The sequence below is a fragment of the Nannospalax galili genome, unplaced genomic scaffold (assembly GCF_000622305.1).
Source record: "Nannospalax galili isolate Female #2095 unplaced genomic scaffold, S.galili_v1.0 scaffold312, whole genome shotgun sequence".
Taxonomy (NCBI): Eukaryota; Metazoa; Chordata; class Mammalia; order Rodentia; family Spalacidae; genus Nannospalax; species Nannospalax galili.
In genome coordinates, this window is record NW_008335967.1 from 983,575 (window position 1) to 1,006,600 (window position 23,026).

At 39.3% G+C, this 23,026-nt stretch overlaps 2 protein-coding genes across 3 annotated transcripts in view; one reads left to right on the forward strand and one right to left on the reverse strand.

Moving 5' to 3' along the window:
• The window catches only part of Dnajb9 (DnaJ heat shock protein family (Hsp40) member B9), a 50,066-nt gene extending 43,552 nt beyond the window's left edge, over nt 1-6,514 (reverse strand). The window contains exon 1 of the mRNA XM_008830687.3: nt 6,459-6,514. The gene's annotated coding sequence lies outside the window, so the exon portion shown is untranslated. The remainder of the gene's footprint in view (nt 1-6,458) is intronic.
• Nucleotides 6,515-6,650: 136 nt separating this feature from the next.
• Nucleotides 6,651-23,026, forward strand: part of Pnpla8 (patatin like phospholipase domain containing 8) — a 49,468-nt gene continuing 33,092 nt past the window's right edge. Inside the window, exons 1-2 of one of the 2 annotated variants that reach the window (XM_008830690.3) lie at nt 6,651-6,811; nt 21,884-23,007. In XM_008830690.3, the coding sequence (XP_008828912.1) occupies nt 21,973-23,007 (1,035 nt within the window). In that variant the 5' untranslated portion in view covers nt 6,651-6,811; nt 21,884-21,972. The remainder of the gene's footprint in view (nt 6,812-21,883; nt 23,008-23,026) is intronic. The other variant, XM_008830691.3, reaches the window with a different exon arrangement.

The following is a 23,026-nucleotide window of genomic DNA, read 5'->3' on the forward strand; positions in this document are numbered from 1 at the left end:
AGGATCCCAGCACCTACATAATGGCTAGCAACCATCTGTAACTCCAGTTCCAGGGGATCTACCGCCTTCCTCTGACCACTGTGGGCATTGCACACACAAGTGTACTTGAATAGAGCCAAAACACTAATACACAAAGTGAATATATATATATACACACACACACACACATATATATGTATGTATATATTAACCATCACAAGTCTACCCTTGCCAACTTGACACCTGAACATTACTTTTTAAACTATAACCTTCCTCCTTTGTCTTTGTAGGCTCAAGGCCATCTCATAATTTAAAATGTATTCAGTTTGTCTCTAAAAGTTCCCATAGTCTTAGCCAGGGGTGGGGTGCCCGCCTTTAATCTCATAAAAATAGTTTTTTTTCTTTTATATCTTCAAATTATATACAGCTTAATTAGATTAGTTTTTCATTGCTACTGAACAAAATACTACACATTATGTGGCTTAAAACATGTTAAACTTATGTCACAGTTCTATAGATCAAAAGTCCAGGGAGAATTAGCTTGTTTTTTTGCCAAAGGTCTCAGAAGAAGGAAATCAAGGTATCAGCTGGCCAACGCTTATACTTGAAGGTTCTAAAAAAGAATGTGCTTTCAAATTTACTAGACTATGCTTATAAAATGACATACTTAAATTTTTACAGTAGGATGAAGGCAAATTCAGCTCCTGCTGCCTAAAGGCTAAGGCCTCCATCTCCTAACTGATTGTTAGCCAAGAGCCTCTCATGACAGAGTCAGGTAAATATGGGAACTGAAGTTTCCAGGTAAAAACTGCACTTGTGTTAAAGATTCCACAAAGTTGAATGACTAATCAGGACCTCCATGATTGTAGAGTGCTGGAATGTTGTAGGTCTGGAGCCAAATTTACTGGAGCTATCTTCTCATTTGACCTAGTATCTTTGTGACAATCAGGAAAATCCTTTTAGAGTATATTAACATAACACTAGCTTCCATCAATCCAAAAAGTAAGAATGTCATCAAATAACATCTGAAACCTATAAAAGAGATTGTCTTGCTTTGCTGTAAACTTCCTATGTGACTTTCCCAACAATATATTTGAAAAGTGCCTTGATTTTTTACTTTTTTATTCTGTAACTGTTAAAAACATGATGCAATACATTGGAACATGGTATTTGAGCTATACATTGGAACGTGGTATTTGAGGCATGATCCAAGTTCTCAGGCACTAATCACTACTCATATTTGACTCTAGAACAAATTATTTATTTCCACCCTTGTCCTTAGTACTTCTGGTTTGGAGCTCTGGGTCAGGAACTCAGTCCTGCTTACTCTTTAATAATTATTTAACAGTGCAACTTTTAGACCTGTGTGGCATCTACAAAGTCTAATAAAGAAAGAGGAAACCACACAAAAAAAAATCAGTGGCCTTAATCACATATGTAAAATTCCCTTGCCATGTAACAAAATTATTCACAGGTTCCAAGCACTGGTCATCCACATATTTTAGGAAGCAATTCCTTTGCCTACCATTCTTTTCAATTCTTCACCTCCAGTGAACCCCTTGGTGCTAAACATGTAGAAGGCACTCAGTAAAGGTTGAATCAATGATACTTAATTCATTCATATGCACTCACAAAATATTTACTGAGTGCTAACTAAATATAATGCCTCAGTGCTGAGTAAAAATAGTTTTTTTTCTTTTATATCTTCAAATTATATACAGCTTAATTAGATTAGTTTTTCATTGCTACTGAACAAAATACTACACATTATGTGGCTTAAAACATGTTAAACTTATGTCACAGTTCTATAGATCAAAAGTCCAGGGAGAATTAGCTTGTTTTTTTGCCAAAGGTCTCAGAAGAAGGAAATCAAGGTATCAGCTGGCCAACGCTTATACTTGAAGGTTCTAAAAAAGAATGTGCTTTCAAATTTACTAGACTATGCTTATAAAATGACATACTTAAATTTTTACAGTAGGATGAAGGCAAATTCAGCTCCTGCTGCCTAAAGGCTAAGGCCTCCATCTCCTAACTGATTGTTAGCCAAGAGCCTCTCATGACAGAGTCAGGTAAATATGGGAACTGAAGTTTCCAGGTAAAAACTGCACTTGTGTTAAAGATTCCACAAAGTTGAATGACTAATCAGGACCTCCATGATTGTAGAGTGCTGGAATGTTGTAGGTCTGGAGCCAAATTTACTGGAGCTATCTTCTCATTTGACCTAGTATCTTTGTGACAATCAGGAAAATCCTTTTAGAGTATATTAACATAACACTAGCTTCCATCAATCCAAAAAGTAAGAATGTCATCAAATAACATCTGAAACCTATAAAAGAGATTGTCTTGCTTTGCTGTAAACTTCCTATGTGACTTTCCCAACAATATATTTGAAAAGTGCCTTGATTTTTTACTTTTTTATTCTGTAACTGTTAAAAACATGATGCAATACATTGGAACATGGTATTTGAGCTATACATTGGAACGTGGTATTTGAGACATGATCCAAGTTCTCAGGCACTAATCACTACTCATATTTGACTCTAGAACAAATTATTTATTTCCACCCTTGTCCTTAGTACTTCTGGTTTGGAGCAACTTTTAGACCTGTGTGGCATCTACAAAGTCTAATAAAGAAAGAGGAAACCACACAAAAAAAATCAGTGGCCTTAATCACATATGTAAAATTCCCTTGCCATGTAACAAAATTATTCACAGGTTCCAAGCACTGGTCATCCACATATTTTAGGAAGCAATTCCTTTGCCTACCACAGTGACTATCCTAGAATTATTTCCTGAAATATCTCTTAAGTAATTTAGGAAAATATCTTACATCATATGTCTACATTATTAAGTTCTGTTTGAATAATGAAGAGACTAGAAGTTCTCTGAAGAGGCTAATATGAACCAGACCTTAACAGTTAATAGAAAAAGGGTCTGACTATGGATATAGAGGAAGGAAATAGCCAAACTAGATAAAGTAACCAATAAGCCTTTTAAATGGAGTGAACATAGCAAGCACACAACATGGCAGCCATGTGGATGTCTGTTTGACCTAGCTTCAGAAGACCATCAAGTTAAACAAGTACCATATTTATCTTTATTCCAAGTATGAACTATTTCCTAAAGGCATTAGTCTGTTGTTAATACACAAGATAATCTACTTTATTTACTACTGAATTTATTTTGGGTGGAATTAAATAAAATTTTCTTCTTTTCTCAAAACTTTCTCCAGTGGCCAAAAATCATAAGTTGATTTTATTTCCAAACTAGTGATCTGAATAAGAATTAAAAGTCAAGGCAAAGATGGCATCAAAAGCTCCTGCCCCTCCAAAAGCTGAAGCCAAAGCAAAGGGACTGAAAGCTCAAGAAAGCAGTGTTGAAAGATGCCCACAGCAACAAAAAGAAGATCCATGTCCCTCACCTTCAGCAGCCCAAGACCCTATGGCTCCAGAGGCAGCCTAAATGCTCTCAGAAGAGCACCCCCAGGAGAAACAAGCTTGACCATTATGCCATCATCGAGTTCCCCCTGACCACAGAGCCAGACATGAAGAAGACAGAGGACAACAGCACACTTGTGTTCACTGTGGATATCAAGGCCAATAAGCACCAGATCAAACAGGCTTTGAAGAAGCTCTATGACATTGATGTGGCCAAGATCAATACCCTGATCAGGCCTGATAAACAGAAGAAGGCCAATGTTTGACTGGATCCTGATTACGATGCTTTGGATGCTGCCAGCAAAATTGAGATCACCTAAATATCCCAGCTGGCTAATTCTAAATACACATTTTTTTTTCACCAAAGAAAAATTAAAAGCCAATGCTACACTACAGGATGAGTCTATTGTTTGTTGGGTAATATGTCCAATTGACACGACATCAGTAAAGGATCATTAAGGGAAAACTAGTTCCTTATGGTCAAGAAGATGAAATCTCTGGCATAGGTGGAGACCTAACATTCTAGTTAGGCTAGCCAATGACCTGCCAAGAGAACACCCCTCTGGAAGGTGATACTATCTCTAGGAAAGGGGGCTTACCTCCAGCCATGCTAAAGAGATAGAAATAATAATGATTCCTTTAATTAGAGACTGTCCTTTTCCTTCCCAGGATTCCCACCCCCTAGCACAGTCCCTATCATGAGGTTCTGTTGGGTCTGTCTACCTTTCTGGCTCAGAAAGTTGCAATTTTTCCTTTATCTTTTTCCTGTCTCTTTCTTTCAGATGCTGGAACCTAAGTATGCTTTTTCTGGTACTCTGGGCTTCTTTACTCTTTCTCTAAAGCCTCTCTCCACAGCATGTGGCTGACCTCCATGCTGGATTAACTCAAACATATAAGCGTCCTCCCCACTCCTCTGCTAGACAGGAGGAGACTTACAGCTTGCCTATCCTGGAGTATTTTTCTTTTGAACTCTAATAAAAATGGTCCTCAAACTTCCATTTGAAATCATTCTTAAATTCTTTATTAATGAGACTAAGAAACCCCAAGAGGGAACACCGACTTCCCTGCCATCATCTGGAAACCCATATGGAACTCCCTAAAATTTCCAGTATACAGAATCAGAAGATACAAATATAATTGCTTCATACTACTTGCCTATGGAGAAACTGGTCAGCACACAAATGAACAAATTACAGTGCTGTGAAGTGAGGGCAATAGGTGAAGCATGCACAACTATGGAGCAAGAAAAGATTTTCCTAGTTGAAGGACAAATCTGTATGAGGACAGGGCAGGAGGGAATCTGAGCCAAGATCATGAACAGAGACACTAATTATGAAAAGGCTTAGGGCTTGGGGAAGTACATGTGTAGCTGGAGGGTAAAGAGTGATAGGCAAGGGGTGGGAAAGTATGGGGTCAGAGCTTATCATGCCTATACGGTTTGTTGGAGATTCAGTGTTGGCAAAAGCTTTCTAATCTGGATTTGCAGTTTTGACTTTAGCTGCACAAGAGACAGGGTTAGAGGTTAGTTAAAACTGTAGAACCTGTTTAGGTGAGATTAACAAACAAGGAGAATCTAAACTAAGGCAGTGAAAATGAGAATGCAGAGCTGAAGAAAGTTGCAAGAGATTCTACAGTAATATGCATCAGGGTTTGTGACTGATTAAAGGTATGGTAATGGGCAAGGGAGGGGGAAAGGAGGAGCAGGGGGATTGGGAGTCACTTGGAAATGTCTGACATGGGAAGAAATATTATCTAACTTGAGAAATGAACACAAAAGGAAAGTGTATGGTGTCAGACTCACTCCTTGACCAAAGTTGAGTTAGATTCCTCCTTTGCTGTTTCTCAAATAGCCTCTGTCATGGCCTACCTAAGTACAGTTTTACCAAGGATCCTCTAAGTTGATACCAAAGGAATCCCAGACCCTTGAAAACTGGCCACCTTCACAAGCCCACAGTAAGGATCTTGTTAAATCGTTTATCAAGAATGTTTTTTTACCCTTGATGTGATATCGCCTCTTTGTAATTGCCAGCCATTGACCACTACTTTTGTCCACTGGTTCTAAACCCCACCTCTCTTTGTTGTATTAGAACTTGAACCTGATCTCTCACTATGGAAATAGTTGTGAACAATCCTTTCATCGTTTCAAATGTCAGGATACTTTATTTAACAATAGAACATCAAGACCCAAAGTTAGTTCCAAGCCTTTCTTTCAGTTTGTGGTGTTCACCTTTAACTATGTGAAGCTAAATAACAGCTGTGGCTAATACACTGCTGGGGCCAACCAAATAGGATGTACAAACCAACCACTCCCCCACCCCCTAAAACTAACTTAGCATGCTCCTATTATATTTTTAAGAGGAGGGAGATGTCAAGGTCTCCCTATGTAACCCAGGTTGACCTCGAACTTACAATCCTACTGCTACTGCCATAACCTCTCTAATAATGCTGGTCCTCCTTAACTGAAAATTTCTTTCAGTGAGTTTGACAGCTCCTCTAAGTCCTTTTCTAAAGGACTACAATATTCTTCATCTTACCAGCCTACAGCACTGACACCTTCGAAGGTGAAGCCTGAGAACGTAATCCGACATTCTTGGTAACTAGTTAGCATTAGACTTGTGGTGGGTTCTAGTTCACCTCCCCGGTATGCATAAAATACCAGAATTCCGACGTGTTGACCAGGGGACCATTGGTGAGACAGTATATGCTAACAGTACAATATATGCAAAAGCGTTTCCAGTGACACTTAGACCTGGTGGTTATGCCTAGGAACAGATAAAGGGGATGTGCCACTACGGTTGCATGGCAGGGGCCCAGCCTGGCAACCCACACCCAGGCTGCTGTCACGGCAGCCCTCAGGAACAGGGACGACACAGAGCATGCGCAGGGCTTTCAGGGACCTGGAGGCTCAGCCCTGCTGAAAGGGGATGGTGGTGACGAGCAAGCAAGCAAGTGGGGACTCTGCTCCGAGGTCCAGCCCTGAGGTGAAAAGCAACACCTCTCGGTGCCAGCGCTCTAACAGACCGTAAAAGGATAGCCCGTCACCTCTCCAGCCGCGCCTCTCCACACGCACGCGCACATTCGTCCTCCACGGCCTCCCGTTCCCACCTCCCAGGTCAAACTTTACTGCGCAAGCGTAGAAGGGCCCAGAGGCCTGACTGAGTGGGAGGCCCCCGGCTGGAGACTGGTGGAAAAGCGCTCCCCGGCGGCCTGGTAGAGAGAGGCGCCGAGCGTCACTTCCTCTGGGGGCGGGGCAGGGCGCGGCGGAGGGGCGATGCCGCGCCAGTGTCTGTTTGGGTTGGGGCTTGGCAGGTGCGGGGAGGCCTGCCAGCTGATGCGGACGTCAGAGCCTGCGGGAGGCAACTGGGGGCGGCTGCTCGACTGCGGTTTGCATCCCGGTGAGTGGCGAGGGCCGGGTGGGCGAGGCCGGTGCCGCTCTCTCGCAGAGGCCGGCCTGGGGGACGGGGCGTGCAGGCCGCGGTGCTGGCAGGTGCTGCGGGTCCAGTCGTCCCGGTACTGAAGGCTGAGTCGTCCCCGTGCCGCCGGCCCGGCCCAGCCGCAAGCTGTCCTGGTTTCTCTAGTCCCGCCTGCCCGGCCGTCCCACCCCCACCACTCTGCCCAGTTGCGCTCAGACTCTGGACTGGGTGTTCTCCAGCGGTTCGCGGGTGACTTGACGGTTTCTCCGTTTTACATCGTCCTTGACTGGCCAGCGTGCACCTTTTGCTTTAGTTGCTGGATATTTTTACTTAGTGATTACTTTTCTCCCTATTCGCCTATGATCCCATCCGGGACCGCTGTTGCTTAAGCAGATTTATATGAAGAAACTGAATCATCGTGTTGCGGGGCCTCCTGTCCCTGTCATTTCTGTGACGATGCTGGTGGTGGGGAACCCTCTTTTCCACGCCCAGTAAAATGATAACTTTAAAGAAAAGTGTGACTCTCCAAGAACGTCTTAGAAATGTGACATAAGCGACTATCACACAGTGCGTTTAAAAATATCGTTTTCATTTCCAAGAACAGTTGTATTCTGAAGCTGAGGTCCCAATTGCTGGGAGTTCGAAAATGTCAAAAGTATATTTCAGGATGTCAAGAAAATGCCATTGCAACAATGAAATACGAAAAATGTTCAAATCCGAGGGTTTGTATGAGTACATTAGACTGAAAGTTCGTGCTTCATTCAGTCAAATCCCTTGTTGCTGTTTTGTGAAATTGTGTGTGAAAATTAGTTGTGCCTTCAATATAGTTTTGCTAGTCAAACTTTTATTTTTGATCTTGTTCTTTTTTTTACATCAAATCTAAGTTTGGAATCTTGTGAGTAATGGTCCTTCTCCTTAATAGATCAGTTTTGCTAGTTTATATTAGTATATTCACTTGTTTCACATGCAAAATTGATACAAGAACAGCTTGTACTAGGAGTTGTTTTTCTCACCTAGTTAAGGCAGGGACTTTGCTCAACCATGGCCTGTGTTGCTTCACTTGGGGAATGTACATCTGCAAAAAGGTCAGAGTTAGAACTCTTGGCCCATCTCAGCTTTAATCTTATACTCCATCTCCTATTCCTTACTCTGTGTATTTTCAATCACTTTTACAAACTCGTTGATGAATTCTATAGACATCTTTCCTTCTGTGCTTTCTTGTTTGCCTGGAGTGCTTTTCTTCCTCTAACTCACTCTGGATGCCACTCAGGGCTCTGCCCACATTGTTCTCTTCAAATCAAGAGTTTTAACTTTTGAAACCAAAGGAACACTACACTAATGGGCTTGTAGATACCTTGAAATGCCAGTGAAAATTTAGCATGTATTTGCAGCTCCAGCATTTTAAAGCTCCAGCTTTTTTAGGTTCTGTGATCTGCAAGCTAGCCCCTGGTAAGTGCATCAGGCCTTAAGCCTGTCTGTCACTTTGCTGTGCATTTCTGTTTCACTTCCTAATCATTATTTCATTCTGTAAATCCATAAGAAAATCCTGTTTTCTTTTATATTAAATTGCCCTTTTTCCAGGTTTCTCATACAAATGGCATTCTTTCTATGTCTCTGATTTAAAAATCTTACCTCTTGACACCTCCTCCTCCTCATCCCATTCTTGATGGTCCCCATGGCGGGTTTTTGTTTTCTTTCTCTCTGCTTCTCAATATAATCCACTTCTGCATTCTGATACTTCTTTCAGACCCTTGTTGCTTTTTGGTTGCATTACTACAACCATTAAGTGACATCCTCTGTACATTCATTCATTTCATCCACAATTGGGTCTGTACCTGGCATTTCCCTTAGTCCCGCATGTCTTTAGTTAAAATTCCCCTTCCTCTCCCTTGTGGTAGGTCCACATCTCCATTGTGCATTCACAATCAGAGGATTGTATCTTAAAATTTAAAAAAACAAAAGTTTTTCAGTATGTGGTGACATACTGAAGGGCAAAGGTGTTGAATATGGGTGTATAAATGCCTTGGGAATGGGTTATCTCCTTCCACTGTAGGCTAAAGGGATTGAGCTCAGGTCTTCAGGATTTCACAGCAAGTGCTTTTACCTGCTAAGTCATATCCCTGGCCCCAGGTACCTGTATCTTTTTTGAAAGAATGCCTATCTGTAACTGTAGTCTGGGTCTGCATTGTACTGTCTGTGCCTCAGTCTTGGACTGATCTTAGTGTGTCTTCTTTCTCTTCAAACACCTATCCTTGCTATCCCTCAATAGAAAAAAGCTCGTTTCTGTCACTAAAACATTTTTCTTTTGCTTAGGTTTTTTGAGATTCTCAACAATTTTTTTCCTCACTTCATTCAGATCTCCACCAAAATGTCAGCATATCAGTTCATCTGCGTCTTCTTAAATAGTATGTTTGTGTCCTTCTTCCCCTTCCTTCTGCTTTAAATCATGGCATTTCTAATTCTGATAGTACACTCTAGTGAATAGATATTTGTTCATTCTTTTTCATTCTATTCTTGTTACTCTTTTTGTTTCTAATGTTATGTCTGAGTAATAGACTGACTTTATTTTTTCCTATTTCTAAAGGTCATTTGCGCATTTTCCTGTTGACTGGTGTGCTGATCCACTCTATAGGCGATGGTTCATTCCTTGGCATGTTTCATAATCCTCTGAGTTAATGTTCAGTGGTGCTCGCCCAGCATTTTGGCAATCACTTTATATGGTAGTTTTAGTTGTCGCTGCTGAAATTCCATGTAGTTAACCAGCTCTGATGAGTTTTCATTAGCATAGGCTCTCAGCACCATGACTCTGTAAGACCATAGGTCCAGGCCTATAACTCTAAATCAATCTGTAGATTACCTTGTACTGTTTTTTGTTTTGTTTTGGTTTGGTTTGGTTTGGTTTTTTTTGTTGTTGTTGTTATTGTTGTTGTTTTTGTCTTTTTCAGACAGGGTCTCCCTGTTGCCCCAGCTGGCCTGGAACTCACAAAGATCCTCCTGCCTCTGCCTCCTGAGTGCTGGGATTAAAGGTGTGTGCCACACGCCCAGCAGTTTGTTTTGTTTTTCAAAGACAGGTCTCAAGTATTCCAGACTGATCTCTAACTCACTCACTATGTAGCTGAGGATGACTTTGAACTTCTGATCCTCCTGCCCCCACTTCCTCAGTGCCAAGAGACCAAGCATATACCATCATGCCAAGTTTATGAAGTGTTGTAGATGGAACCAGGGTTTCTTGCATGTTAGGCAAGCCCTCTACCACCTGAGCTACATCCCCATCTCCTGAACATGACTTCTTATCCACAAGTACTTTATCAGGTGGAAGTTGCAGGTTTTTAATGTTAATTGAGCTTATCATATTCATTCCAAGTCCCTGGAAGCTCGAAAGACAGACTCTGGAAGGCAAGAAAGGCTTGTAAGGTTTCTCTCCTCCCCCAAAAGTTGAATGCTTTAAAGTAACAGGTGCTCCTGCAATGTAGAAGGGGGTTTTCACATTTTTCTCATGGATCATTGCAGTCCATTCTTGATTTTGACTTTCTCAGTATAACACTCTGCTCTCCCTCATATATGTCCAAAAGGAAGACAGCACCATTGAACTTCTGGAATGTATTCTTTGTGCTTTTGTTTTAAATGCTTTTTTTCTGTTTTCTTGTTTGCTTTTTTTTAAAACATTAAGAATGATCTTCCCTTCTGATCTTTTTGAAATGAATTTCTTTTTAATTTGCAGCTTTTAATCTACTTTTATTTATTTTACTGATTTATATAATTATTTGCTTTGGATATATGGGGTCTTGCTCTGTAGCCCAGGCTGGTCTCAAATTTGTGATCTTCTTGCCTCAGCTTCCTGAGTGTTGGGTAACAGGCATGTATTACTATGCCCAGCACTTTTATGTTTTTGACTGAGCATTTTATATGATTCCATTTTTCTTCTTTCCTAGCATATCAATCATTCCTTTAAAAAATGCATACATTTATTTTGTGGGTGATTGGGGGCCTGCATGTATGGCAGCATGCATGTGGAGGCCAGAGGACAACTTTTGGGAATCAGTTCTTGTCTTCTACCATGTGAGTCCTAGGTATTGAACTAGGTCATCAGGCTTGGTGAAAAGTGCTTTTATGTCTGAGCCATGTCACCAGCCCTCAGTCATATCTTTAAAAACATTTAATTATTCTAAAATTTGAAATATATCATTATAATCTAAATGTAGTCTTAGATAACATTCCCAAATAGTATGAGTAATTTCTGATAGCAAGTAACCCTGATTCTTTCCTCCTATCCCTTATGTCATACAGGAATAGGACATTTTATCACAGGTCGTCTCCTGTGACTTTGACAGCAACACCCACTCTTCTACCTTTGATACTGGGGCTTATATTGTCCTCAGTGACCACTTTATCAAGCTCATTTCCTGGCATTACAGTGAATTTGCTATAGCAACAAGGTGGTGGACCTCATGGTCCAGATGGCCTCCAAAGAATATGAAGCCCTGGACCACCCACTCCAGCAAGAGCACAGGAGGAAAAGAGAGGTCCTCAGGGGGATGCCACTGACTCAACTCAACGCCCCCCCCAACACACTGAGCATTTCCCTCACAGTTTCCATCCCAGACCCCCAGAAGAAGGGGAAGGGCTTAGGGAGCCATACTTTCTTGAGTAACAGCAGTAAAGTTCACTGTACCCCAAAACACATTTTTATCATCCCCCCATACACATTGCTCTTCTCTTTACCTTCTTCCCTACTTGGTCTGAGTCCCCCTTCCTTTTCCCCTAATAGTTTCCCTTTTACTTTCATGCCGTGCCCCACTCCCCATAATATGTGAAAACTCATAATCAGCTTATCTTTGAGACTGGTTTATTTTGCTTAACATAATGATCACCAATTCCATCTGCTTCCCAGCAAATAACATTGACTTCGTTTTTCTTTATGGTTGAGTAATATGCCATTGTGCATTTATATTATGTTGTATCTGAACTGATTCAGTAACTTGGATATTGTGAATAAATACAGAGGGAAGAGAAGAAGACATAGGAAGAAAAAGGAGCTCTTCACTCTGGAGACTGGTTGAAACCTCTTTCCAGCCGAGAAGCAAGAATTCCAGTGCAATTGATGTTTGCTGTGAAGGTTGCCAACACAGAGATAACTATATATATATATATATATGGAGAGAGAGACTTTGTAAAATGTTCAAGTAGCAATGAATCAGGCTTAAGGCCTGGTTTTATGTGATCTTGGGCAGGGCTTCATTCTTTTTTCTAGGACATCTCCTAGGAATCACAAACAAGACTGGTAACTTTGTTTACAATAATGATATCCTACCTTCCTGCATCCCTCTGAACCAGACTTTTACCTTATCCATTGTAATCCTGTTAGGTACCCCTCAAGAACCACCCAATGATCTCATTTAGGTTCCTTAGCAACCTTTTGAAGATAATAGCTTCAAAACCCTCTAAGATCCTATGTATGACTGTTATAAAGACAGTGAAGTATGACTCCCTTGAGAAGCCCACACCCACACTTGGTATGTCTTATTCCTTCTCTGAGCATCTTTCTTGCTCTTAACCCCCGTGCTTAAAATCTGTTACAGATGTCTTTTAATAAACCTACTCTTTTCTGAGAAGTCTGCACTGTGCTCTGGGATGTATCTTTCTTTCTGAATATCTCTCTGTCTCTTAACCCTCATGCTAAAATAGCTCTAATAAAACCACAACTCTGCTTCACACTGGCTACTTCTGAAAATCTTTTCTGTGTCAAACCAACAAATCTTGATTTGGTCCCAGTTGAGGTCTCTAAAAGATTAGAGGAACTCCTCAGTCTGCTGTTTGTAACAGAGTGGATCTGTGCTCTCTTCCCTGTCCCTCATGACAAATAGTACTATGTGGGTCTGGAAATACCTGCATTGCATACTGACTTCGTTCCCTCAGGTATGTACTCAGTAGTGTTGTAGCTAGCTAATGGGAGTTATATTTTTAGTTCTTAAGGAACCTACATACTGATTTCTACAGTGACTGTTTTAATTTATATTTTAAATATTTTGTTTTTATTTTATGTGTATGTGTGTATTGCCTGCATGTAGGTAAGTGCACTAGTGTCATGCAATGCCCACGGAGGACAGAAGAGTCTGTTGGATCCCCTGGAACTGGAGTTACGGACAATTGTTAGCTGCCATGTGGGTGCTGGGATTCCAACCCTGGTCTTCTGCAAGAACAACCAGCATTCTTAACCACTGAGCCATCTCTCCAGCCCCTTAATTTACATTTTAACCAACCCTGAATCCTTGCCAACTTTTAAATTTTTTGGTTTTCTTGGGTGAGATAGTATCTCAGTAGCCTCTGGATTTGCATTTCCCATATTCTCCCATCTTGTAGGATGTCTCTTCTCTCTCTAGCTTTCTTTGTGGTGCAGGAGTTTTTTAAGTGGATAAAATCACACTTCTCAATTCTTGTTATTATTTCCTGAGCTGTTGGAGTTCTGTTCAGGAAGTTGTTGCTTGTGTCTGTATTTTGAATGGATTTTTTTTTTTAATGTTTTCTTCAAGTAGATTTACATTTTCAGTTCTTATGTTAAGGTCTTTGATCCCATATTGAGTTGATTTCTTTTGGTATAAGAATCCAATTTGAAGTTTCTCCATATGCATATCCAGTTTTATAAATTACATTTATTTGTGTGGTGTTCGTGCATGTGTGCATGTGTGGCATGTGTGGAAGTCAGAGGACAATTTGCTGGAGTTGGTTCTCCCCTTCTATCATTTGGGTTCAGAGGATTAAACTCAGGTCATCAGGCTTGTCAGCAAGCATCTTTATCCACTGAGCCAGCTCACCAACCCACATACCCAGTTTTCTTAGCACCATTTGTTCAAGAGGTTTTTTTTCCCTCCAATATGTGTTTTTGGTCCCTTAATCAAGAATCAGATTACTGTAGATGTTTGGGTTTATCAACCATGTTTATCTTTTCAGTGAACCAACTCTTTGTTTTGTTGATCCTTTGTGTACTTTTTATTGCCATTTTATTATTTTCAGCTTTAACCTTTATTATAATTTTTAAAGTATTTAGTATTCTTATTTTATGCGTATGAGTATTTGCACATGTGTGTATGTATGTGCACCATGTGTGTAGTGACCAGAGAGGCCAGAAGAGGTCATCAGATCCCTTGAAACTAGAGTTAACAGATAGTTGTTAGCTACCATGTGGGTGCTGGGAAGCAAACTTAGATCCTCTACAAGAGCAGCAAGTGCTCTTAACCACTGAGCCATCTCTCCAACCCCTTTATTCTAATTTATCCTATTAATTTTGAGTTTTATTTCTTGTTTTTCTAAGCTCTTGAGGTATATTATTAAGTTATCTAATTAATATTGTCTATATTTCTTAAATATAGACATTTATGGCTATAACCTTCCCTCTTGAAAACTGTGCTATGTCCTATATGTTCTGGTAAGTTAAGTTTTCATTTTCATTTCATTCTAGGAATTTAAAAACTTTTCCTCTTCATTTCTACAATAAGCCATTAATAATTGAAAAGCATATTTTCCAATATCTATGTATTTTCTATTGTTCTGCTGTTTATTTCTAATTTTATTCCATTATGATCTGATAAATTATAAGAAATTATTTCTTTTTTCAAATATATTTGTTACGACTTGTTTTGTGGCCTAAAATATGATTTGTTTTAGAGAATGTTCCTTGAGTCACCGAGAAGAATGTATATTCTGCAGTTGTACATGGACTATTCTCCAAGTGTCTGTTAAGCCCATTTGATCTATGGTACAATTTAACTGTGAAGCTCTTTGTAGTTTTTTGTTTGTTTGTTTGTTTGTTTGGTCTTGATGATGTATCTGTTGATGAAGGTAGGGTACTGAAGTCATCTGGTGTTATTGAATCAGGATCTGTCTTTCATGTTCATTAATGTCTTTTCATAAAGTTGGGTACACCAAGATTTGGTCCATAAATATTTATAATCATATGCTCTTGATGGATTGTTCCCTTCATATGGAGTAACTTCTTTATAGCTTCTGACTAATTTTGGCATGAAGCCACCTTTTTCAGTTATGTACATACTACTCCTGTGTGTTTCAGATACCAATTGCTTGAATATCATTTTCCATCATCTTTCCCTCTGTGTTTGTTCTCATGAAGAGAGCAAACAGTTGGGGCTTGTTTTGTTTAAATTTGATCAGCTGATCTTGTTTTGTTTTTGTTTTGTTTCTATTTTTGAGACAAGTCCTCATGTAGCAGAAGCAATCCTGGAACTCCTTACATAGCCTAGGCTTATCTAGAACTTCTGATCCTCATGCCTCCACCTCCTGAGAGCTGGGATTATAGGCATGCACCATGATGTCTGGTTTATGTAGTGCTTGGGATTGAACTCAGGACTTTGGCAAGCTAGGCAAGTGTTTTACCATCTGAGCTACTTTCCCAGCTCCATAATATGTGCGTTTAAATTTTTTTATTATTATTTTTTTGTTTTACATGTATGAGTGTTTTGCCTGTATGTATGTAAATACACATGCTTGTAGTGCCCATGCTGGCCAGAGGGCATAAGTTCCCCTGGAACTAGAGTTATACTTGGTTAGCCACCATATGGGTGCTGGGAGTCAAACCTGGGTCCTCTGCAGGAGCAACCAGTGCTCTTTACTGCTGAGTCATCTCCAGCCCCAGGTGTATTTTTAATGAGAGAGTTAAGATCATTAACATTTAGGTTTTTGTTTTTTTTTTTTTTAGTGACTTTTACTGAATTTGTTCCTTGTCAGTTTATCCATGTTAACCAGGATCATCTGTGTGTTCATGAGTTCCAAACTATTCAGTGGACTCCTCAGTGGGTACACAATTAAAGACAACGACTACTCCTCCCCCAGAATGCATCAATAGTCAATAGGTCTGCAGGTTTGTATGGCCTCTTGAGTCCCTCCCTGATCTATAATTGACTGTTAATAGACTTAGTCTTGTGCAGGCCCATTGCAGGCAGCCACAGCTGCTGTGAGGTCATGACTGCATTGGCTGGGCCAGGCCCAGAAGATAGTATTTTACAACTCTTCTCCCTGTCTTTTAGCATTTACATTCTTTCTGTCCCCTCTTCTGTAATGATTGCTGAGCCTAAGAGGGGATAAATGTCCTGTTTACACCTTAGCACTTGACTGCCACTTATTCTTAGCATCTTAAACAGCCATGCACCTCTACATTCACAGGTGTTCATTGCAAAGAAAAGCCTATCTGATTAGACTGAAAATAGCATTTGTCTATGGGTATAAACATGAATACTTTATTTTTTTTCTAATGAATATACAAATGATCTGGGTTCAGCCTGCCATCACTGGTTCCAACAGTAAGTCTCCTGTCCAGCTTATACCACTTGACACTCATTCTCTTCTTCAGGAAAAAGTAACCATTTCCTAGTTCTCTCCGTTATTCAAGGGAACAAATACGTTTTGCATGCAAAACCACAAATACAGGATTAACATTGGAAAATGTTTGTTTCCCTTTGTGTTCTTTTTATCTTGCTTGAACATAACATTCTGTAACTCTTGGATTATTGTGAGACAAAGCAAAGAAAGGGTGTAAAACAGCTTAAAAAATAATCTGAGCAGGGCTGGAGAGCTGGTGCAGCCATTAAAGGCTCAGGCTCACAACCAAAAGACAAAAAATAATCTGAGCAGCAGTAAAGTTTATCTGAGACCTGCACATCAAAACTTTATAGTTTAACAGTATGTAGACAGGTGATCTTAGGTTGTTAAGTTGTGAGTGTAAATTGGAATCAACTATCTTTTATAAACTGGTAAATTTGATTATTATGTTGTTTGGATTCATAAGGGAGGATTTTTTTGTGGTGAAATAAGATTTTCATCCTAAAGTAAAGGATTTTTTCAAAACAGGAAAAATGATGAAGATAAAACTAAAGACTAAAATATGTCACAAAAGGGTTTGTAAAATCAAAAATTTAAAGATTTTATGTATTCATTAAAATTAAAAGTAATTAAAAATTCTTTAGATAAAAATTAAATATAGTAGTATAAAAATTGAAACAGTTTTTGAGCTGACAAGTGACTTGATAAAGGCATTTGCCACCAAGCCTACTGACCTGAGTTTGATCCCTTGGAACCTACATATTGGAAGGACAGAACCATTTCCTGCAAGTTGAGTTCCACACATAAATCATAAATTTAAAAATTAATTAATTAAAAATTTAACTCTAACTTTCTAATTACAAAAGCAAAGGAAAGCCTCTCATTTCCAAAAACTGGAAAAAGTTTTACGTTTCCAAGAACTGGCTTAGAAAACAAGGATTTCATGTTTTATTCCTTTAGCAAATAGGGCATTTAAAATTGAACATTTAGGGGTTGGGGATTTAGCTCAGTGGTAGAGTGCTTGCCTAGCAAGTGCAAGGCCCTGGGTTCAGTCCTCAGCTCCAGAAAAAAAAAAATTGAACATTTAGATTTTCAAAAAAAATTTTTTATTATTTTTATTTTATGTGTACAAGCATATTGCCTGCATGTATAGAAGTGCATATGTATTGTGCATTGCCCATGGAGGTCAGAAGAGGGTGTTGGAGCCCCTGGAACTGGAGTTCTGGGAACTGAACTCAGGTCCTCTGCAAGAACAGCCAGTGCTCTTAACCACTGATCCCTGAACAGTTAAATTTAATCCAAGTGCCTCTGACACAAAGGATATAAATATGTCTTGGTGCTAGTTTGTGTTTTCCCATTAGATTAAATCTTTCCCTTGCTGGAAAACCATATCCTTAGCCCACAGGTCAGTCTGATGGAGGAAATACCTCAGTTGAGGTTCCTTTTCCCAGGTGATTCTAGTTTGTGTCAATTTGACAAAAACTACCCAGCACAGATACTATATTGTTTTCTGATTCATTCTGTAATGTGACTATCCATTTATGTTCCCAAATTGAAGTATATTACAATGCTAAAATAATAGGGCAAATGAAATTATTAGTTACAAAGAAAAGTTAATAGTAAATTAGATATTGAATATCAGTTTTTCCTAAAATTAGAGCTAGTCACTCCATAGAAGGTATAGTTATGGAATTTGATTGCCCCCCCCACTCCAAAAAATAAACTAAAATTGAATGTTAATAACATGTCAAATACTCCAAACACCAAATAAAATATTTCATAGCGTACAGACAGCTGTAGACCCAGGGAAAACATGGAATCAGTCTAGTTAATGTGTATGCTTTTGGTTGGAAACAGGTTAAAATACGTTATCAGCTACCTTTACTTCTTTAGGCCATATTATGTTCTTCATTATTTTAACTTTAGATATAATCCCCTATTATGTTACATATAACATGCATATACATATGTGTGTATATAATTTTATGTCAGATTCAAAGAATGAAAAAAAAATCAGATCCTAATCATTATGGCTGATAAGTTTGGTATGATGGAAGGATTCATTCCTTCATGGATTTACCAACCCTTTCTCCTGAAGACTGCCTTTCTTCCTACCCAGTCTCCTCTCTATCAGATGCTAGGTATGAGCCTTCCTGATACCCACAGGGGACATAAATAACATTTTGCCTCTGCATGCATGAAAATGTGATTATGGGCCAAATGGAGGAACTATGAACTGAAGATTCCAGAAATAAACCTCTTCCTTAAAGATTCTACAAGGCTGAATGACTGAATAGAACTTTCTGAAGGTAAAAAGTTAGAATGTTGCAGATCCAGGACCAAATTATCTTGGGCTATTTTTACTCCTTTTAAAAAGGATTTAGCTCAATGGTAGAGCGATTGCCTACCAAGCACAAGGCCCTGGGTTCGGTCCTCAGCTCCAGGGGTAAAAAAAAAAGACAAAAATAAAAGCCATTTATTTCCCACCCCTGAGTCTGATCTAACATCTCTTTAACTGTCAGAATATTTTAAAATGCACTTTTAACAGATCACTAGCCTCCACCAGTCCAAAAGCTAAGAATGCTACCAGATAGGACATCTGAAACCTTTTAACAGTTTAATCTACTTTGCTTTAATGCTCCCTCCCCCCGTTGTATGATGAAATCTTATATAGCAATATCCATAGTGGAACTTGTCTTTCAAGTCACCTATGTCCATGTTCTCAGAGCACAGTCATTCATATTTGGCTCAAGAACTATCTCTTATTCCTTTAAGGTAAAAGTTGTGTTTTGCATTGGCACACCATTTTATCACTTCCCCGAATTCTCACCTTCACTTCACAGGAAATAGTTTCTCCTTTTTTGGTCTGACTTTTCTCTGTATTAGTTGAATAAAGGCTACTTTTTATGTAGGGGAAGGTGTGTGCATATATGTGTCTGTGCATGTGTGAGTAGAGGCCAGAGGTCACCCTTGGCATTGCTTAAGAGCTGTCCACTTTCTTTTTTGAGATAGGGTCTCTCAGTCCTAGGGCTAAGCTAGGTTGGCTGACTAAGGAGCCCCAGGGATCCTGCTGACCTTGTCTCCAGCACTGATATTACATGCACACACCACCATGCCCAGCTTTTTATATGGGTGCTGGGGATTGAACTTGGATATGAACAGCAAACACTACACCCACTGAGCTGTCTCTGCAAACTCCAAAGCCACTTACTTTACAGTCTTAGCTCCCCTTCTCAGTCCCTTTTCTGACTGAGGTATTTTAGTATAATAACCCAAAGTGGACCATTAACATGTTCATATGGCTTCTGGGAAGTTGGATGCAATTCTTATCTTGATCTTTTATAAGGAAGGTGTTTTATGATTTTTTTAAGCTTCTCTCAGAAGATTATCTCTATCTTTGTAGTCTGAAAGGGACATGCATATGTCTTTTTGGCATTTATGTTGCTTGGCGTTTTTAGCTTCTGGATCTATGGTTTGGTGTCTGATGGTAATTGGCAAAGACTTCACTTTTCATTGGTTTAAATACTTATGCCTCATTCTCTCTTCAGTATGTTACAGTTTTTGTGGATGTCCTTTAATTTTTTTGGATATTATGGGGTTTTTTTCCAGTTTCTGTTCTATGTGCTTTTAAATTTAGAGATTTCTGTTGATACAGCCTTAAGTTCAAAAATTGTCATGTCTCGTAGGCTCATCAGACCTTGTTCACTTCTATTATAGTGCTTCTTATAACCTAACATTTCTGCTTTTTTCTTAGGATTTCCACCCTATGCATGCAGTCTACTTCATCTATTGGCCCCTTTAGCATGTTAGTCACCTCTATGCATGTCTGGTTCTTACCTCTTTTCTCTTTGCTTGTGTTTTTCACCTTTTAGCATGCCTTGTAACTATTTCTTGATAGTTAGATATAATGTCCTGGGTAAAAGGAGCATCTGTAAGTAGATCCATAATAATGTAGTGATATCCAGAAACCCCAGCTTGCCCTTTCACCGAAATGTGTATGAAGAATACATCAATATACAAAAGCTAGTGTTGAGTAGCTACTTTTAAAAATATTTTATTTATTATTATTTTTATTTTGTGTGTATGCATGTATCGCCTGCATGTAGGTAAGTGCACCTGTGTTGTGCAGTGCCCACAGAGGACAGGGGAGGCAGGCTGGCGGATCCCTAGGAACTGGAGTTACGGACAGTTGTTAGCTGCCATGTGGGTGCTGGGATTCAAACCCGGGTCTTCTTCAAGAACAGCCAGTGTTCTTAACTGCTGAGCCATCTCTCCAGCCCCAGAATAGCTACATTTTATACAGTAACTCATTCTTGGACTTATGGATCACTGTCTGCCTAACCTTCTCTTGCTTAAAGACTTTCAATTGTTTTTCATTGCTCTCTCGCATTCACAGACTGTACTGCCTTTGTACTCATACACTACTACTTCTATAGAACAGGTCCTCAATAGTGGGAATATTGATTTAATGATATGTGTTTTTAAAATTCAAGCATCATTTAAAAATTCATCAGAAGCTGTTAAGTAGCTTCTGTATCCCATTTTTCTACCATTATCAGTAATAGACACCACTTACCTACATTTTTCCCAATTGTTTCCTCCTTCCTTCGCTCAATATTGGAGACTGAACCCAGGGCTTTGTACATCCCAGGTGAGGGCTATGCCACTGAGGTATATTTGCAGCCCACATTTTTACTAATGAAAAGATCTATGTGGGGTTTCTGCTGTTGTTTGTTTTCTTTTTATTCAGGGTCTTACTGTGTAGCCTAGGCTGCCCTGGAACCCACTGTGAAGACTTGACTGCCCTTAAACTCATAACCATGACTCAGCCTTCAGAGTACTGCGATTATAGATATATGCCACCACACCTGGCCAAAATACATGTTTTAATCAGTATTTTTTGTTATGAAATATTTGTCTAATTTTACAGTTTAATTTTACTTTTCTGTGGATGATCTATTTACGTAAAGTCTTTATACTGTGAACCTCTTGTTAAGTTAGCTGCCTCGTGTATTATCTAGTCCGTGTGTGTGTGTGTGTGTGTGTGTGTGTGTGTGTGTGTGTGTGGGCCAGAGGTCAACATAGGTGTCTTCTTTTGTTCTCCACCTTATTCTTTGAGATGAGGCCTTTCACTGAACCTGGAGCTCACCAACTTGCTAGACTAGCTGACAGTGAGATCCCAGCATCCTTGTCTGTGCTCTCCTTCCTTGGCATTACAGGCAAGCACTGCCACACCCCAATTTTTTTTGTTGTTAGTGCTAAGGATCTAAACTCTCACATGACCATTTCCTACTCTAGGCTAGAAGTTCCTCAGTAACCAGTTTGTGACCTCAGCATTTAGATTAAACATTCTATGAATGGTTCACAATAAATGAGATAAAGACCTGATCATTATCTTCTGAGTATATAAAGTCTGGTGTCTTATAAGCTAGTTCAGGAATTTAGCAATAATAAAGAGAAAGCAGTATAATTAGAAAAACCTAGGAAACTTCTGAGTCAGCTGTTTTATACATCCTACTCCCCAACTTTTCTTTGACATCTGTACTGAAAGATGAATTGTTTGCTCTTAGCTTAAAAATTAAATCTAACCAGCCATACTGGGAATTGATCATTCCATCTTTTTTGAGATAGTTTGTTAATATAGTACAAACTCATGTGTTACACTCAATTTTGATTTTTAACTTGAGTCCTAATTTTTTTTTTTTTTTTTTTTTACTATTTCAGGTAAGACCATGAATTATGGAATTTCTTAAATGAAGCATTCAGGAATGAAATGAAAGAATGTCATATAGAAAATAAATGATTTTTAAGTTATGTCTATTAATTTGACTCTAGATATATATATTTACCTCCTTAGTAATGCAAGAAGTCTTTGTGGGAAGCAAAGAAGCAAGCAGCTGCATTTTGTGTGCTCGCCTAAACATTACTGGAGGATAAGCCATACCAGTGTACACAGAGATTTTCATACAAGCAAGATAAGATGTAAATGGACCCAAAGTGAAGCACATGGCAGTAAGCACTGGCACTCTCCAGGCAACCATGGTTTACATATTGGAATTTTGAAACTTAGCACTTCTGCTCCCAAGGGACTTACGAAAGTGAGCATTCATATGTCCCGTATTAAAAGTACTTTGAATTCTGTTTCAAAGGCTATTTTTGGTAGTCAAAATGAAATGATTTCACGGTTAGCTCAATTTAAGTCAAATTCTCGAATATTAAGAAAAGTATCAGATAGTGGCTGGTTAAAACAAAAGTATGTTAAACAAGCCATCAAATCTCTGAAAAACTATAGTGATAAATCAGCGGAAAAGAATCCTTTTGCAGAAGAGAAAAACCACATTGTAGATAAAGAAAATACAGGTAAACAGAGCCTTTTTCATTACACATCCAGTATAACCACAAAATTTGGAGAATCATTCCACTTTTTAGCAAATCATATTAATTTATACTTCAAGTGTAAGGAAAAAATGTCACAAATAAAGGAAAATAAACATCTTCAGGACAAACCAGAACTTGAAGAAGGGAAATCCCGTTCTCTTGGCACTAGCATCCAGACTGAAAGGCCAGACTCAGAGCCTTCCATGGATACCAGGGACAAACCTTCCAGTCCAAGCGGGGCGCCTGAGGTTCTTCCAATTTCTGCAAAGCACAGTATTGCCAGCTTTCTGTCTCGCCCCACTGAAGGTGTGCAAGCTTTAGTAGGTGGTTATATTGGTGGACTTGTGCCCAAATTAAAGTATGACTCAAAAAGTCAGCCAGAACAGGAAGAGCCTGCCAAAACTGAACAGACTGTCAGCAAAGACAAAAAGGCAGAGGAGAAAAAGCGTGTGTCTCTTCAGCGAGAAAAGGCAAGTTGTCTCTCAGTGT